The sequence below is a fragment of the Arctopsyche grandis genome, chromosome 8 (assembly GCF_051622035.1).
Source record: "Arctopsyche grandis isolate Sample6627 chromosome 8, ASM5162203v2, whole genome shotgun sequence".
In the NCBI taxonomy this organism is placed as follows: domain Eukaryota; kingdom Metazoa; phylum Arthropoda; class Insecta; order Trichoptera; family Hydropsychidae; genus Arctopsyche; species Arctopsyche grandis.
In genome coordinates, this window is record NC_135362.1 from 10,718,055 (window position 1) to 10,735,982 (window position 17,928).

The following is a 17,928-nucleotide window of genomic DNA, read 5'->3' on the forward strand; positions in this document are numbered from 1 at the left end:
CGAAGGTCATACCTTTTTTATTGTAACTAGGCGTTTGGCCCTTCATTCGGCGGTTGATGCTTTAACGTCTCGGAAAATAAATTTAAACCAACATAATTAAAACGAATGTCAGTATTAACTAGTCGTATGTATGTATATATGTTCGAAGTGGATTTTATCACTCTGCTCAAAAGTAAAACTACGAACACCCTAGCTTACATTTTTTTGCAGAAATGAAAATACCAGAATTGTTATCCATTAGGATTGACAGTAATTTTTTTATTATAGACATTTACGGTATTGAAAATCGAAAATATAAAAAAGAATACAGCATGATAACACTCGCCTTACTGTGCTAAAAAAAAATCCGATAGCCATTGTGCTGGACGCCAAGCGTCCTGTTAAAAATTTGTGTTTCAAAATTAAAAGAAAGAAAAATCTGCCAGATTAATTATTCTATTAGCTATAGTAATCATTTTATCGTGTATTCAACGTTGAATAATATAAATAAAATGCACGAAATTAAAAAAATAAGGGCTGAAGCAGAGCCGTCATTCCAAGGCGAATATCATTCTCACACTGACCGTTGAGCGCAGCGTTCTGAATTCCCCCTCTTTCTCGATCTGTGAGGCACATGTACAAGGGGCTTCTCGCGAAAATAATTACTATTGATTAAATCAATGTCTTTATTTCGAAATGACATAATTCGAATCATAGAGGTTTTAATGAGTAATACATAAAATATAAAGACCCTACATTCAATATATTTGGAGAAATAAAATCAAATATAATTCCTGGTCACTCGCTATCTATCACAGTGCGGCAAGTGTTACGAATGTAGTGTGTTCATTCATGAACTTACTAGTTTGTTAATTTATGAACATACTAGTGTGTTCATACACGAACTATTAATTTTAGACTAATGGCTAAAAGCTATCTACAAATATGTAAGCTCATCAGGTGTCGCATGAAACTTTTAGCTGACAAAATCTTTGAGATGTCAAAACGTCAAGTATTTCTGTTACGTATGTCCTGTTATGTATAAAAAATTGTTAGTACTATGGGTGATGAACGAATGAGACGACTGGCATGTTAATGCACGTGTTTTATTTATGACAGCTGAAGGCAGAGTGAGTAGCCGCTCTCCGAACCCAGCCGAGTTGGTCCCCACTCGCAGGAAGGTAACCAAACTCGACCATGTCGTATAGCGAGCCGCCACAGTACTTATGTACAAAAATAATATAACCATACATATGTGTTGCCTTGGGGTAATTCCTGTCATGGCACATATGTACATACATACATAAATGATGGGAAAAACATTTTTTTTCCTGTTGTGTATTTTATAACTGGCCAGATTGAGTCACGTATGAACAAACTACATAGTATGTGCCTGAACAAACGAAATGTACACTTGGACTGTAACAAACATATAATCTAGAAATTCCGGGACCAAATTGAATTCTCCCACTGTGTTTATACGTAGTACATACATACATACATGCCTTGGTTTAGGATTCCTTGCAGAAACTAAAATACATACCACAGTTTCCATTTTACAAAGATTCATTGATATCATCGATATCACATTTGATTTGTAAATTTACTATATGAACATCATCGAAAACAGTAACAGTTTTGTTGTTTACGGTCATTTACGAGACTTCGTATAAACTTTAACGCAATATTGCGAACTGGTCAAGCCAACAATATCATTGTTACAAGTCACCATTCCAATACTATCGAATAATAAAAGCCAGAGATAAACTCAAATTATAAAAGCGACATGTTTTCATGTCACGTTTACCTCCTCAAATACATACATATGTAACTGCAGTTCTACGTCAAAATGCGCCACAAACGACCCTCCATATAAACATGCACATATGTACATAAACATATAAAAAGGCTCATTTATCATTTTATGAAACTGAAAAACATACATACATACCTCAAAAATTCAAACCAACGAATGCGTAAACATGCCGATCGCGATAATAAACGTTTCGCTCGAACTGCAACTGCTAATAGAGGAGTGCACGTGAACGTACACGTACCTACATACATATGTAATTTACTGCATTTTCACATGCATCATTCACACCGAAAACACAAATTTTGTTTGCTCTCAACATCCACGCTCGCTTTGAGCTACATATTATGAAAACAAATACCCGACATTAAGACATTTAGCTTAGAAACATGTTTGAATATACGATCTTGTTCATATCAAAATTCAATAACGTACATATATTTACAAATACATCTTGTCTTACAAACATATCATCTTTCATACGAATTTATGACAGGCTATTGGAAACGGTATATATTATAAGTAAACTGTGTATGTAGTGCGTCCATCACATATTCCGAATATAATTTATCAATTCTGTGGAAAATGAAAATACGCACCGTGCGCATCTATCACTGATGAGAATATTACTATTATGTTTTATCAATACTGTGATGTAAGAATATTTCAAACGAACGTATTAATATAATAATAGAATATGTATAGACATTATTTTATATTAAATTTTCATAAATCATGAATAATTGTGAGATCGATATTTAATATACATAATATAATAATAGCACCGACATTCGTAGGCAATACTAAATGTCACAGAACAATGAGCAAGAAACCGTTCACCCGCATCACGTCAATTTATGACATTTGATATTAAACTTACGAAGATTTTCCATTGTGTGAGATTGGAAAAATTTTGAATATTTTTTTTATACGTAATAATACTCGAAATTGATTACATTAGTTACGATTGTAATCTTTAACTGTTCCACTATATTTTATGAATAGATGAACGATACGAGCCTTGTTTAGAACGATATCAATAACGATCAAACGGAAGTGCCGGTTTCCCCTAGTATTTATTTTTCACTAAAGAATCGTACAAGAAAACTTATGTATAGTATCGTTTTGGATCAACAGGAAATAGATACTATTTTACTACAAAAAACAACATTAAACGTAAAGAATTATTATTACCACCATATCGTATAGGAAACGTGGGCTATGTATGTACATATGTATTGTTATGAAAATTAATTTCAACATTGAATACTTTTACTTCTTGAAATCTTTTTCGTACTTGGCATTCACTCAAGCTTAATTAATTAAATTAAAATTATGTATTTTACCATATTTGCACTTCCTATTGTTAAATTCAAATCCTTGATAATCGCACATACACACGTACATATGTATGTATGTACGTTGTATATTTTTCAAGGCAAATTTAATATAGAATTATATATTAATAAAAACTTATATTGCATAATCATATTTTTCACTGCAGTATAATTTACCTTGAACATTTGAAAATAATAAACGTCTCATATTTCACACCAGTAAGTTTTAATTATTAAAAGAAATATAGCACCTGTGTATTTTAGCTAGTTACTATTCTCCAAACGACTTCATATTTACGTAATTTGTTTTATCCACCAGGTTATTCCTGATTAGGGCGGTTAAGTAAAAGAAAATTAATTTTATTAACTGTTTCTTATCTTATGTCTCTGTACATACATATGTAAATATGTACATATATATATGTACATATTTGTGCTTTAAAAAATTCTAAAAACGTGTGGGAATAAAATAATAGAAGCGAATAGTGGAATCCTTCATCTTTGGGATACTATATTTGTATAATTTAACTTTTATAATTAATTTTCTTTTAAATCACAGACTTTTAACTTTTCGTGTAAACACGTATGGACCTAAATTTACCGACAACCTATATTTTCGTTCAAAAGTCTGATACTGTTATACTTAGAGTGAAAATATTTCCCAGGACTAAAAACGGAACGCCACACAAAAAAATTGTTCTCCCATTAGTAAAAATTTTATAATTGTTCCAACAAATATAAAATTACAAATAAAAAACAAGAAAAATAGATAAAAGGCAAAAAATGTAATATAATATTTGATGTTCATGCTCCGCAGGTTTCATGATGTTTTTTTCTGAAACGTGTATAATTTATAAATAAAATAACTATAATTTTCCGAAAATATATTTTTGGTTACTATTAATTGCAAAAATTATATATAACTAAAATTTTAATTTATTCTTTTTTTAAGTAATATAATTTTTACCAGAAAGTACATTTCCTTGAAAGAAGAAAATGAAACAAAATAAAAATCAAATATTATTTAATATTTTATTGAAAAATAATTATGATGAAAATAATAGCAAAAAGTATTTTATTTTCAGAATCATGTAAAAATATATTAAAATTTTACTTTAAAATAAATAAATTATATGTAAATTTATATTTATAAAAATATTATTGTTTTTGGGAAACAGATTGATTTTGGAAAAACGAATTTAACAATTAAATGAAAACGAAGAACGCAAAGCACTGTCCAGGGACTGTCCCGGCCAACTCGGGACGAATGGTCACCCTAGCTTGTACTATGTACTTACATATATACTTAAGTATAACAGACTTTTTCCAGTATACTTATTACATAATGCCTGTACTTGAATAATAATTACACCCAAAGCAAAATATTTTTACATATCCTTAAGAGGGCTGGACAGCAGCGCCTTGTCCATACAAACGTACTATACTTCTCCCTACCTCAATTATGGTACTAGAGAAATTATTTTTTAATATGCTATGGATATCCACCATTGGGGTGCATCTATCGTTTTATTTTTTTGATTAATTATTTTTTATAGGAGCTAGGAGCCGCCAAACATCTATAAAATCGCCTCTTTTTTACACCCACGAAAAGAGTCTAGCGTGGTTATTTAACGGTCGATTTTAAAAAAAATACGCCGATAGATGCACAGAAAATATCTTTCTCATACCGATGATGAGATTTTTTTAAAAATTGGTTCAGTTTTGGAGGAGATATATAGTGACAATAGTTGAATACGAAACCTCGATTTTGTCAATTTAAAACACGTTTTATCTGGTTGAAGCGCAACTGTCGCATTCACTCAATATATATATTGATATATATTGTCACATTCACTCAATATATACATACACTCAATATATATATCAAAGAAAGGAACGGTAACAAAATTAAGGTTTCGGGTGTACAGCCCTCTTAAGGCACATTTTATATGTATTATTATACATATATGTATATCAATTAACCTATTTCAAAAGATTTCATTGATGCGAATATGAAAATTTTGATGTAAATTTTTATTGATTCTAAAAAGACTTAAAACTACTGATATGTTGCTTACGTGTATCATTTGAGGTGGTAGGTATGCCGAGAAAAAAAATTACAGGAAGATTAATGAATTTCAGAAGCGAATTTTCCTCAAAAAAAAGTTCGTCATGAAAGTTACTAGAGGAATTTTCCTCAAAAGAAATGACCCGAATCTTAAAAAGATTTTTTTTTCGAAATGAAAACAACCACAAAATTCGAGTAGAGTTCAAAAGTTTTCATCGAAACCCGCCGACCCAACTTAACCCATCTTAAAAAACCGAAATATCATCACAATAATTACCGGAGCCAAAGTGGATTCACCCGCTGTGTTGGAAAGAAGAACTACAAACATACATATGTATATACATCTATATGTATATGTATATATGTATATGTACGTTCTAGCTTAATTTCTTGCGGAAAGTAACCAGTAATTGAGAAAGTAGCAGTCATTGTTTCACTTAATGTTTTACAGACATTAATTAATTTCAACTACAATAAGATTTCATACATTTTTAGCATAACTTTTACGCAATACTGCGAACTAACTGTATATCACCAGGTCAACTAATTATCATGCCTACAAAGCATCATTCTTTCTCAATTCAACGATATAAATAATATTGCTATTGCAAATAATAATTTCAAATTTATAGACAACTAGTGGTTTTACCCGGCTTCGCTCGGTATTTGTAATATAAACAGCTTAACCATGGCAAAACAATCTAATAGTAAATATTCATTTGTTTTTTTATTAAATTTATTTGAATCGAAAAAAAATAATATTCAACGATATCTATATCGTTATCATAGAAACTTTAATTTGCTTTCGATTTTCCCAACAACCCTTACATATGTACATAGTTACAAAGTATATTTCGAAATTATATATTAGATTTTAAAAGCGGCACTTCTTCAAGTCGCCGCTACCGCTAATATGAACCCTTGCGCATATTTTTATTTGCTTGTATTTTTTTTCATATATGATACATTGCCATTACAGGTCACCCTAAATCGACACTTTGGCTCACTGTGTACATACATATTATGTATATACTCAGTAGTGTCACCCTAATGGTTGCCACGGTTTCCGGAAACCCGTTGTTAAAAATCAAAAGTTTCCGGAAACCGAAAACTTTTGACTTTTAAAAATCTTGAAAATTTAATGAACTTTCTTGTAATTGTGCCTTGGCCGAAAAAAAAGTATACACATACATATGTACATATATACATACTTATATGTATATTTTCAATATAAAATTTTTGAAAATAATTTGGAAACCCGTTGTTTCAAAATTGGGGTGGCACCACTGTATGTACTTGGGTTCGGGCCGAGGATATTCAGCTCCACAGGCTATAACAAAAATTTGCCCTCCAGATATATGTATGTATGTATGTATAAACATAAAAATCAGCACAATAAATATCATTTTAAAAGAAAATTTTGAATCAATATTACCAATTATTTGTTAAAAAAAAACAGCAAATATTTTTAAGACTTTTATTTTCAAACATATTTTCGATATCAAAGTCTACTTGAATATCGAATGCTTTATACGCATGTAGATGTAAGGAGTCAACAAGGAGATATCATCCTCTATAAACAAGATGAAGACAATATTTGACAAATCACCTGTGTCATTATTATTTATTTATTTTTGGAATTATAATTCTTAATTTTTTTCTCAAAACCAGCCGAGGATGAATAAATGGCGCTCCCTCCGAGGCCGGCACCCCAGGCACCCCAATAAAGCCGCGCACGACAGTGCAGCGCCGACATAACCGCGCAGAACAAAAGTAAATTCTTATGTATACTCGTATATTACATCTCATATCGTAACGGCATATGTAGGTTGTGGCACCCCGACAAAGCCGCGCACGATAGTGCCACGTCGACATAGCCGCGCATGACAAAAGTAAGTTCCTATGTATTATATTTAAAATAAATAAAAAACTAAAAGACACACAAATTAAACATAGGACTCACGTGAGCGCAATATTAAAAAAAATATAATAAAAAGGTTTTTGCAAGAGCCTAATTGGGCTTCACAATTTTTACAAAATTATAAAATTATAAGATAAATTAAATAGTGTTTTGACGAAAAATTAGATTTAATACCATTAAAACAAATCGTGCGCGGATTTTTGGCCAAGTAAATACTTGGCCGACGGACGCTTGGTTGAACGGACATTTGGCCGATTGTGTATCTAAATTACCCAAAATTCACTGAAAACAGATACAATACTCAGAAATCACCTCGTTCTCATTAAAATTCGATGCTTTTGATACATTTAAACAATTAAAAATTTCATTTGGCGTCGGCCTAAGGTCCGTTCGGTCAAATGTTCGTTCTGCCAAGCGTCCATCAGCCTAGTGTCCGTTGGCCAAGTGTCCATTCTGCCAATAGTCCCTCAACCAAACAAATTAATCGTTCTAAACTGAAAATTAATATTAATATAATACATACAATACGATATTTCAACTATGTATTTTGAATATTTACCGTCAACCTCGGTCGAATATATTTTCATTTAATTTTGTAGTTTTTATTTAATTCTGTAGTGCGCGGTAAAAAATTGCCGATGCCGATTTTGTTGGATCCGTCCCGAAAAAACTGGCAAATTCTAAACCGGAGACGGTCGATCTGGATTTATCCGGATGAAATTTTAACCCACGACCTCTCAACTGGTAAACAATCGTTTAACCATTGAGCCGCACACTAGCTCGATACATATTATTGAATATGTCACTTCCACCAGAGCAATCGATTACACTGTTCGACACGAAAAATGGTTCAGAGACGAGATATGACTTTTCTTATAGATCTATACCCAGTAAACACGAATCTGGTAATAAAAAATGTTGATTCGCAGATATAAGTGTTTTTTAAATCGCGCGATTTTTCTATATCTTCTTGTTCGGTCAATGTCTCAAAATCTGTCAATTTTCTGTTCAAAATGAACATTGGAATCCATAGTCGGGTATTTCATCTTTCATTTTTAGTACTTTTCAGCTTTCAAATGTCTTTAAGTAGTCGTCCAGTTCAAATCAAAAGTCAAAAGTACGTATGTTCACTAGGGATTTTTTCCCACCGTTAATACTATTTTATATTGAGTATTTCCTATTGAAACATGTTTATTGGGATAGTGTTCTGGCCACACTATTTTTTTTCGTTTAAAAGGGTTAATTGGAAGTCTGCTGAATTTTAAATCGGTAAAATTGCGAGCTAAAAACTCGTACTAGTGGATCACGGTTTTGTGTTATTATTATCTTATTTAAATTTAAACCACCATTCCTATTCTATTCAACCACCGCTGATATGATATGTACATAAGGTACAAACGCGCCCTCACAAACAGGTTTAGTTTTACATAATATATGTACATAGGTCCGCCAAAAACAACAATTCCAGCACGCAAAAACAAAAACAAAAACACATCAAACCGGATACTAATCTCTGGCTCGACACCGGAACCGTAGTATCCCCCAACGCATACGTAGACGTACGACTACGTGCACGTACACGTGACAATGAGCGTGTGTGCGGGCGTGGAGTGGAGCTCGGATCGGCGCCGCGACGCCGTAGTCGGTGTGCGTCAGCGGAGGCCTGCGGTCGGGTGGAGCGCCCCCGGAGACTTCGCCCCCCGAACACCCACCCACCCCACGACCGCCCACCGCACGGCAGTCGCAGGCAATCGTTAGAGCTGCGCGCGCAGACCCCAAACCCCACATTTGCGAGATCCGCACATTCGACCATCGACATCCGACAGCCATGGTCAGTGGATCTTTCCGCGTCCCCTCGCCCCCCCCCCCCCCCCCCCACGCCCCCTCCCCCGTATGCCGCCGATTAAGGGGCTCTCAAACCCGGAACCGCAGTCCGTTTGCGGGTCCGCAAACATGCGTCGGCACGCCCACAACGACAGTGTTTATAAAGTCTCGAATCGCGCCTTGCGAAATATACAATATGCATATATGATCTAGTTAGTGTTTGTTTGTTTGTTGCGTGTTTATTTGCGAGTGTTTGTGTGTATGTGTGTGTGTGTGTTCGTCAACGATCGATCGGTATAACTTCGCATAACTGACGAGGTCGATGGTTATTTTTTACTGCATATTTTTTTGTATCATTTTTAGTTTTGTTTTTGTTTCCGAGATGACGTTTTTATGAGACGTTCGCTTTGACGGTTATATGCTAATCTAGTTTCGGAGAGATTTGCCGAAATGGTAAGTGTTTATTTTTTTGTTCGCTCGTTCGGCTTATCGAGTTCGACGATAGTGAAAAAGAAAAAAAAAAAAACAAGTCGGATTGTGTATGTGAGCTTTTACGTCACATTGCAGGTTCAAAACAATTTAATATGTGCCAAAAATAGAATTTGGTACATATGACAATTGCTATTTATGTACAGATACATTACGATTCATTCACAAAATTTTATCTTTATCGATCCACAATGTTACTCTCGTTATCTTCGATTAGTATCGTGTCAGTTGACGTTTAACTGATGATTGAAAAATTTATTTAAATTTTGGGTACTTATTGGTTATACGGGCGCATCCGAGCGTCGAATATATGTACACACACTTACACTAGCGCATACAAATACACGGCAGTTACATGAATGGCCTCTAGGTGTCGCAAACAATTTTAGTAAAGTGACAATACGCAACCAGTGATCAACGTTACATTAAACAATATCGAAAACGCATTTTCGAAATAATCTTATTATACATACATAACTTCTTATTTATTATGTATATGAATTTCACATATATATGTAGTAGATATGTATGTAAATTGTGGTCGAGGCCAGTAATGCCTCAACGCAGAAAGAATCTCTTCAAATGGATATAATATAATAAGATTATTTGGGATAGGCGTTTTCGATTTTTATCGATATTATTCGATGTAACGTCAATCACTGGTTGAGTACAGTCACGTTATTTCAAATGTTTGCGACAACTACATAGATGCAATTCATGTGAATGCCGTGTATTTGTTGTGTTAGCGTAAGTGTGTATACATAATTGATGCTCGGATATCCAAGAGTAAAAGTACCAAATTTAGATTTTTTATTTTTAAAGATTTTTTTTTAAATTAAAAATGTTGTATATATGTGTGTGTATGTTTGTGTGTGTGTGTGTGTGTGTGTGTGTGTATGCACGACGCAACATGTCCGAACAGACAGATTATCCTCAGAAAACAATTAACAATAAACACACGTCTATTTTAATTTCTTATATGTATTATTCTAATCATTTTCTATACATATAACGTAAAATTCTAAAGTTAAATATATATTTTTTTATATTGAAAATTTATTTAATCAAATACATAAATCCATTTTAAATTATAGCAAATTCCAGACGTTTTCATTTGATTAGACGTTATATATTGTAAAATATGTTTAAAGTTTCATTGTTTGAATTTAAAATAAATGCGGCTGAATGCGCAACTCTTCATTGATTTAATTTTCAATCTTTTTAGGTGATGGACTTTTTGAATAACAACCCGGCGCCGCTGTCGGTGCCGGCGTCGCCCGGTCTAATAACCCTCGCCAACGTCAAGGATGACGAATGTTTTAATTACTCTCTAGTCCTAGTCAAGGGCAACGTCCCATGGCGGAGTGAAAAAACGGAAGACAACAAAATATACGCAACCGTATTGTACAATTCGGAGACGACGTCTTCCACTTGGGACGTCATAAACGGCGAATTCAAATGCATATTCGATCTGAAGAGGGGCAAGAATCACATAACGCTGCAGTACGAAACGGATTCGCGCGATCTCGTTTTCGAATACACGCCTCGACGGACGAATCTGAGGGTGACACCGGTGTATATTGTGTGCCAAGGACACGATGGAAGATTTCAGAGTCCTAGAGACGTAGATAGCTCCGTGGAAAGTGCTTGTTCCAGAATCGCCACTGGCGCCAAATTGATTCAGTGCGTCATGGCGGAAAAACTGTACGAACTCGGAATGGGCAGAAAAACTTTCCAATTGGAACACGAAATAAATCCGAAGAAACCGGAATGCATAGTATTTAGAAGTAACTTGAACGTGAACAAAGCACGAAAGATGAAGGAGAGCGAACTGTGGTGTCATTTCGGTCGCGAGCTGATGCTCTCCGATTTGGGAAGCAACGAGAGGAAGTTCATGGCGTTTATATCGTGCACGCGGTTCAAAGGTATGGACAATATAGACAAAGTGCTCACTCATGAGGAAATAGTCTCCATGACGGAAGGACACGCCGCTTTGGGTGGTGGAGGACTAGCCGTTTTCGGGTCGGCATGTCTGTATACGTGGCCCACGACCTTTGAACAAATAATCCCCAAGTTTTTGGACACCACGATAATCGACGCCAAAAGATTTATGGACGACAGCTGCTACCGTGGCACTATAGGAGGCTGTTTCGCCACTACTTTAGGCTCGGTATGTCACGAATTAGGACACACTTTCGATTTGGGTCACACCAAAGACGGTATAATGGGGAGGGGGTTCGATCACTTCGATCGAGTTTTCACAGCTGGCGATCGTAGAGGCCTCGTTTACAAAGATGCAAATTTGAATTTCAGCGGAAAACCCACCCAACACACCACAGTTTCGTTGACACGGAGTATAAACGTGACTATGAACGTGGGCGAGCCGATCAGAACGCTAGGACCTAGGAGCAAAACAACATTGGGAAATTTCATATCGCTGAACAACGATATTTTGAGGCGAGGCCCCAACGTAACTCCAATCAATCGATTGCCCTTCAATGCGACTCTCAGCAATAAACACGATCCAAAGCGGAATTCGATAATTAGAATGAGCAACGATTACACTTACTGGACTAAAAGTTGTGGGGTGTTTTTGAGCTACCACAGATGGTTCAACAACGAGTATGGCAGAGAGAGAGAGGCCATCACTAGGTATCTGAAGTTCGATAAGAATAAGATGATGATACTGTCGACGGCAGGAATTAGGGTCGTCGAAGTGAGAGAAGAGTCCACAGGGATGGTGATCGATTCGTACGAATTCACAGAACCGAACCCTGAAAAGCGATTTCTCATTCCATTCACATCGGCCGCTAAAAATAAGATATTGGTGATAGTCGTCGAAGACGACCTCGGCAACGTTCTCAAACAACTATTTTCCTATTAATTCCAATAACTTTATATTTTTTTCGATAATTCTAAGTGTATTTTAACATTAATAAGCAATCGACAATAAGCGCTGAGTTATTAGATGCTAGAGCTTAAACTAATATTATTATAATTGATAAAAAGAGTGTCACACAATATTATATTATATCTTGCCGAGATCGGTAAAACAGTGCTTCGATACAAAAGTGACCCAGCTTTCAGCCACCAAACTTTTGCACACAAAATACAACACAAGCGTTGTGCTTAATCACAAGCAAAAACCTACAAACAAAAATAAAAATTTGGAATCACGTAAGACTCATAAGTACAACAACAAACATAATACATAAGTATATTTTTGAAATTTATTTTTTCAACAGAAATGATTCACTTGTTTGTGTATTGTATATGTATACAGAAGAACTCAGTGCTTGAAAATTAAAAAAAAAATCATAAAGTCTATTAAAATAAATTCAATTCCTAATAATCTAGTCTTGTAAATATGCGTAACGAATCAGTATTCTAGTCATTAATGTACGCATACAATACAATAATATTTGATCTATGCGAGTGTGTATGGAAACAAAGGGAATTGAATAAGTCCATGATTCGACATTGCAGAGTAATATTCCGCGATTTGAACAATAACAGAGATGGATACAATGGAGCTAATGTGCCAAAAATGAGTGATGATACAAACAAGGACCGCGAAATATCGATCGGCAAGGCCTGCACCATAGTGTGGTGGGGGCGTACCGATCTTGACGTGGTCCACGTGGTTATAACTGTGACACAACGATCTGTCAAAAATTCACTGACCGGTGGGACACGAAGCTGGCTTTTCCACCATGGCTGGCGGTGAGACGACGGGTGAAAATTTCTTCAACACCATCCAGAAGCCATTCCCGGATGTCGTCGATGGAAAACTCGACACGGAGAAGTTCCTGGAAGCGGCCAACGGAACGGTAACTCTGCTTGGTAAGTCTCTGACATTTTGAATCGGATCACTAACGTGTTTTCAAAACAATCGAATAAAAGTTTATTATTTCAAATTTGTTTTGAATTTTATTAAATTTATATCTGTATGGTATTTACTTCAATTCAAAATTTCTACATCCACTAGTCCTTCAATTGATCTGGAAAGCCTTTTAAATATTGCAAAAAATCAAGCAGAATTAATATAAAAATATTAAACGCGTTAACATTTCAATAGGTGGTTTTGAATACATACATATTTGAAATTACATACATACATGTTCAATGTTGTGTGAAAAACTATCACTGTATTCTGTTCGTTTATCAAAATAGTATCAATATATACTTTAATTTGAACCCGATGTATACTTTATTTCATTATGATGACGCCTTTCTTGATCAATTTAAAATTCGAAAGCTATTTATAAACAAAACTTATGCCAGTATTTATCTTACTTTTAATATACATAGATAACAGATTAACAAATTATGACCAACTTTATAAATGACGCTGCTCGGTCAAAAATTAATATTTTTTTCTATTCAACTGACTTCATTGCATTTAAAATGTTTAAGATTTTAATTAATTACCATAAAAACTCGATTATCAGTATTTATAAGTTGCCTTAGATAAATATGTATATAAAACATACTTTTTCTCGAACATACATAATAATATACCCAATAACTGTCCAGGTGAGCATTTCTGAATGATCCATGTAAATATTATTCTCTTCGATATTTTCATAACTTCATTTGCCGTCCTCAGACATAATAAGACAGCACATTTATGGATGATATATTTTGTACACTCCAGATAATCAAGATTCTACTGTATCTATACTTTGCTCGTATCGATAAAAAATAGATTTTTTATTTAAAAGAAAAACTGGATCAAATTTCCTTCATTTTCTCTATTAATTTTGTAAAAAAAACATTAATTTCTAACGGGTACTAAATTTCAATTTAACCTTTGCCCATTTTCTCATCTTACATATATGACATCACGAATTGTAAACAACTTAATTGGTATTAAATGCAGCTTCTGATTATTTAATTGACAAATTTTGACATAATTCGTCCCCGGTAAATTAAATTTAATAAAAAAAAAATAATAATGGGTCAATTAAGGAACTTCAGTTGTCAAATATCAAACTATGTACATATGTTGTTGTTAAAAACAATTTTTTTTCTTAAACTGTAATCTGTTCAAGTTTTCCACTTGTAAGCCAATCCTGCTAAAGTAAATAATGTTATCATTGAATTCTTATAAAAGGCTTCCCTGTGATTGTACATATACATACATATACACAATGCATATTTTTGATAATATATAACAACGGTAGTATCTCATTGCATGTACATATGTATATAATATAGTAATTTATAATACAAAATATGAAAATCATAATTATGTAAATTAAAATTATTATTTTTATATTGTAGACTAGCGGCAAAATTATGATTATATTTATTTATTATGAAATTTAATATCCATTGAAATAACGGAATACTTAAAATTCTTATAGCAAGTATCCCGATTGTATATGTACATATGTAGGTCAGATAAATCATCAAAAACCATTCAATATTTACTGAACTTCAGCTAAGAACGGTAAACTGAACGTTCACGAAAGCAGTTTCGCTCAAATATGAAACCAGTTTAATTCAGCACAGGTCTTGAAAACCATCATGTAATGTGACCTACATTTAACATGTATTTATCTAAGTTCGCAAGTGGAAATAGGTTTCAAAATTATTGCTTCGTTTTCGTTAAATTGGTATAATGCACCGTTGTTAAATATTAAATAAAATATGTTTATGAAATTCTTTTGTATGACCAAATGTAAATTTTCTCTTCTTGAATTATGACATACAGACAATAATTTAAGGTTATTCTCAGTTGTTAAACATTCTATTTTCTTTTTATTCTAGAGCACATGGGAAGAGGCTTTACTCCCATGGCAAGAGACTTAAGTGGAAATGTAGGGGTAAGAACTCAAAGAAATTAATTATTTTAAATAAAACTACCAATGTTTTTATTTGAATTTTAAAACTGTACCAAACTACTAGTATATACATAGATTGCAATATCATATAAGAGTTTATTACAATTATTTTAAAATTTCTTTTAGAAATTAACAAAAGTTTATCTCTCAGATAAACTGAAAAATTCAACAATTAATGATATGTTAATAGCAGAAAGAGACGAGGGAAAAAATAATGTTGCTGCTGAAGCTCTTATATGGTATACGAGGTATTGATTTTAATTTATATCCAAATAAATTCAGTCTTAAAATATACGTAACATCTTAAATTGTATCAATAAAACATATCTTAATGCCAGTCTTGTTTTTTAGGAGTATACACTATTTGGAATTATTGCTCGATAAACTTTTGGACGAAGAAGAGAATGGTTCATCAGACATAAAAGAAATTCTAAATAATGCTTATGCAACAGCCGTAAAACCATACCATAAGTGGTTAACGCAACAAGCTGTCACTGTAAGATATTGTTAATTGAGTATTATTTTGTTAATAGGTAAATGAATACATACAAAGTTTACTTTCAGTTGGTCGCTCGTGCATCGGGAATGTTTATTTCCAAAGCCTCCATTTGCAGAGCTTTAAATACATCAAGTGATAAAGATGAGTTTCAAAAAGATTATAAGGCGTTTGTTTGTAATTTGAATGTAGTCAGATGTCATGTTCAACATTTTCTTACACAAGAAAATCTAGATAACAAAACACCCGTTTGACTATTCGAATTGTTTATAAAAATAAATGATTTGTTAAACATTGATATGTATGACGCTGCATGTATTTTGAAGAAAAAGTGACCTTTACATTGATATTTCAATAAAATTAAATTAAAAATCATCAAAATTACACTACCGTGTATTGAGGTGTGTATGTAGTTCGATTGAAACATGTGAACTATGAATTAAAAAAATAATAATTTCAATATAAATATGATATTATCTAGTTTCTGAAATCAATCTACAGTCATATAATCTGTAAGATGTATAATTGTTTAACTCTTTTCAAATAAGACGGCACATCTTCAATAGTTGTAGTTGTGTTTCCTTTAGATGTACAAAAATCGTAGCTATTATGTATGTTCAAAATAATCAACAACTTCGTTTGATATTTTGTATGTTGCCTTGTTAGTTATGAAATGACGTTGAGCCTTCATATTTGGAAAGAATTATACCATTGAACTATGTATGTAAGTGAAAACAATTTAACATCCATAAAATAATCTAAAATATATGTAATTGTGCTGTTTTAAAACAATACTCATTTTTGTTCCCAAAATACATGTATATACGTATTATATTATATTCCATAAACATTAATGGTATTTTTAAAACGAATTATTTATTATTACTGTACAAAAAAACTTTAATTATTATATAATATATTATATATGTATGTATGTATGTATGTATGTAAAAAGGACCTCAAGATTCTAGTGTTGTTTCAGGAATCTCTCGTTTTTTATTTATTTAATCATTTATCCAACTTAAAATGAAAATGATTTACTCTATAATATATTTTACATATTTAAAAGTAACCTTTTGCCTCATATGTAGTGCCTTTCATAATAAGGGGACATAGTAGAATCTCACTAAAAATACTTAAGTGTTTAACACCTTTTATAATTGAGCATATTTTATTGCTTACGTAGCCATTGCCTGGAATTTTAATGTAAAAATTATTTTTAATATTTTATTTAAACAAATTTATATTTGAGGTCGTTTTTTATTTCTGTTTATTTTATTTACAATTTTATTCCCAAATAAATCTAGATTCAAATAATTAAATGTATTTTAATAAATTTTCATTGTATTCCTATTTTAATTATGCAGAAAAGCTAAATAATCGTAAAACTGGGGGACCATCTCATATTCTAGAAAAGAATTCATCATATCATATATATGTATGATGAATTGTGTGTATCTGTATATCTGCGATAACGCTCGCAGTACTATAATAGTCCTTTGGATTTTATATACATATGTACGTCACAGCTAAAACACTGCCAACAAAATGTACGAATATAATATCGAAAGAAAAAAACTTCTATATATACTGTTTGCTACCAATGTTTCTTCTAAGCTAATAGTCGGCGCGAAGTCTCTGAGCATTTAGCGCTTATTGGTGTTTTATATTTTATATTTAATTTTTCTATTGGTGTTTTATATTGTTTATATGTTGGTAACTAGGTAGTTTTTACCTTTTTTCATATTAAACAATTAAATATAAATATTAAATTAAATATATTTCAAAGGTATTTGAAAAAAATTAGACTACAGATCGAACACAGGACCGACACATTTCTTTTAATTTTTTTTTATTTAATAACTTAATATCCCAATACCCATGCGATGATATTTTATGGGGTTCAACACTAGTTATAAATATCGAGGGAAAATTTTACTATTGTGCGCAGAAAGATGTAACCAAAAGAAAATAATTTTCAATTAACAATAACTTAAACGTTTTTTTGTCCGCTTCCCTTCCTTTCTGTCCACTAAAAAAAATAATTGAAATCTGCCAAAGAAATTTCATACCCAAGGACACTTAACTAACCATAAAAAATTGTAGCATGCTGAATATAAAGCAAATATGCTACATTGAGACAATAATGATG

General features: G+C 32.7%; 2 protein-coding genes across 2 annotated transcripts; both read left to right on the plus strand.

Annotated features, from left to right (window-relative positions):
- Positions 1-8,762: 8,762 nt before the first annotated feature.
- On the plus strand, positions 8,763-12,968 carry LOC143915230 (uncharacterized). The gene is made up of 2 exons (XM_077435774.1): positions 8,763-8,949; positions 10,657-12,968. Exons 1-2 carry the CDS (start codon positions 8,947-8,949, stop codon positions 12,313-12,315), a joined length of 1,662 nt encoding a protein of 553 aa, XP_077291900.1. The 5' UTR covers positions 8,763-8,946; the 3' UTR covers positions 12,316-12,968.
- A 40-nt stretch (positions 12,969-13,008) lies between these two features.
- Positions 13,009-17,403, plus strand: LOC143915231 (glycolipid transfer protein). Its single transcript, XM_077435775.1, has 5 exons — positions 13,009-13,274; positions 15,207-15,262; positions 15,407-15,528; positions 15,632-15,776; positions 15,845-17,403. The coding sequence occupies exons 1-5, from the start codon at positions 13,145-13,147 to the stop codon at positions 16,028-16,030; spliced, it is 639 nt and encodes a 212-aa protein (XP_077291901.1). The 5' UTR covers positions 13,009-13,144; the 3' UTR covers positions 16,031-17,403.
- The last annotated feature ends 525 nt before the right edge of the window (positions 17,404-17,928 follow it).

What these genes read in the sequence shown, in the direction of transcription:
- LOC143915231 (XM_077435775.1), top strand. Translation starts at nt 13,145, where the DNA reads ATGGCTGGCGGTGAGACGACGGGTGAAAATTTCTTCAACACCATCCAG. An exon ending in CGGAACGGTAACTCTGCTTG is followed by an intron (nt 13,275 to 15,206) that starts GTAAGTCTCTGA and finishes TTTTTATTCTAG; the next exon opens with AGCACATGGGAAGAGGCTTT. An exon ending in TAACGCAACAAGCTGTCACT is followed by an intron (nt 15,777 to 15,844) that starts GTAAGATATTGT and finishes GTTTACTTTCAG; the next exon opens with TTGGTCGCTCGTGCATCGGG.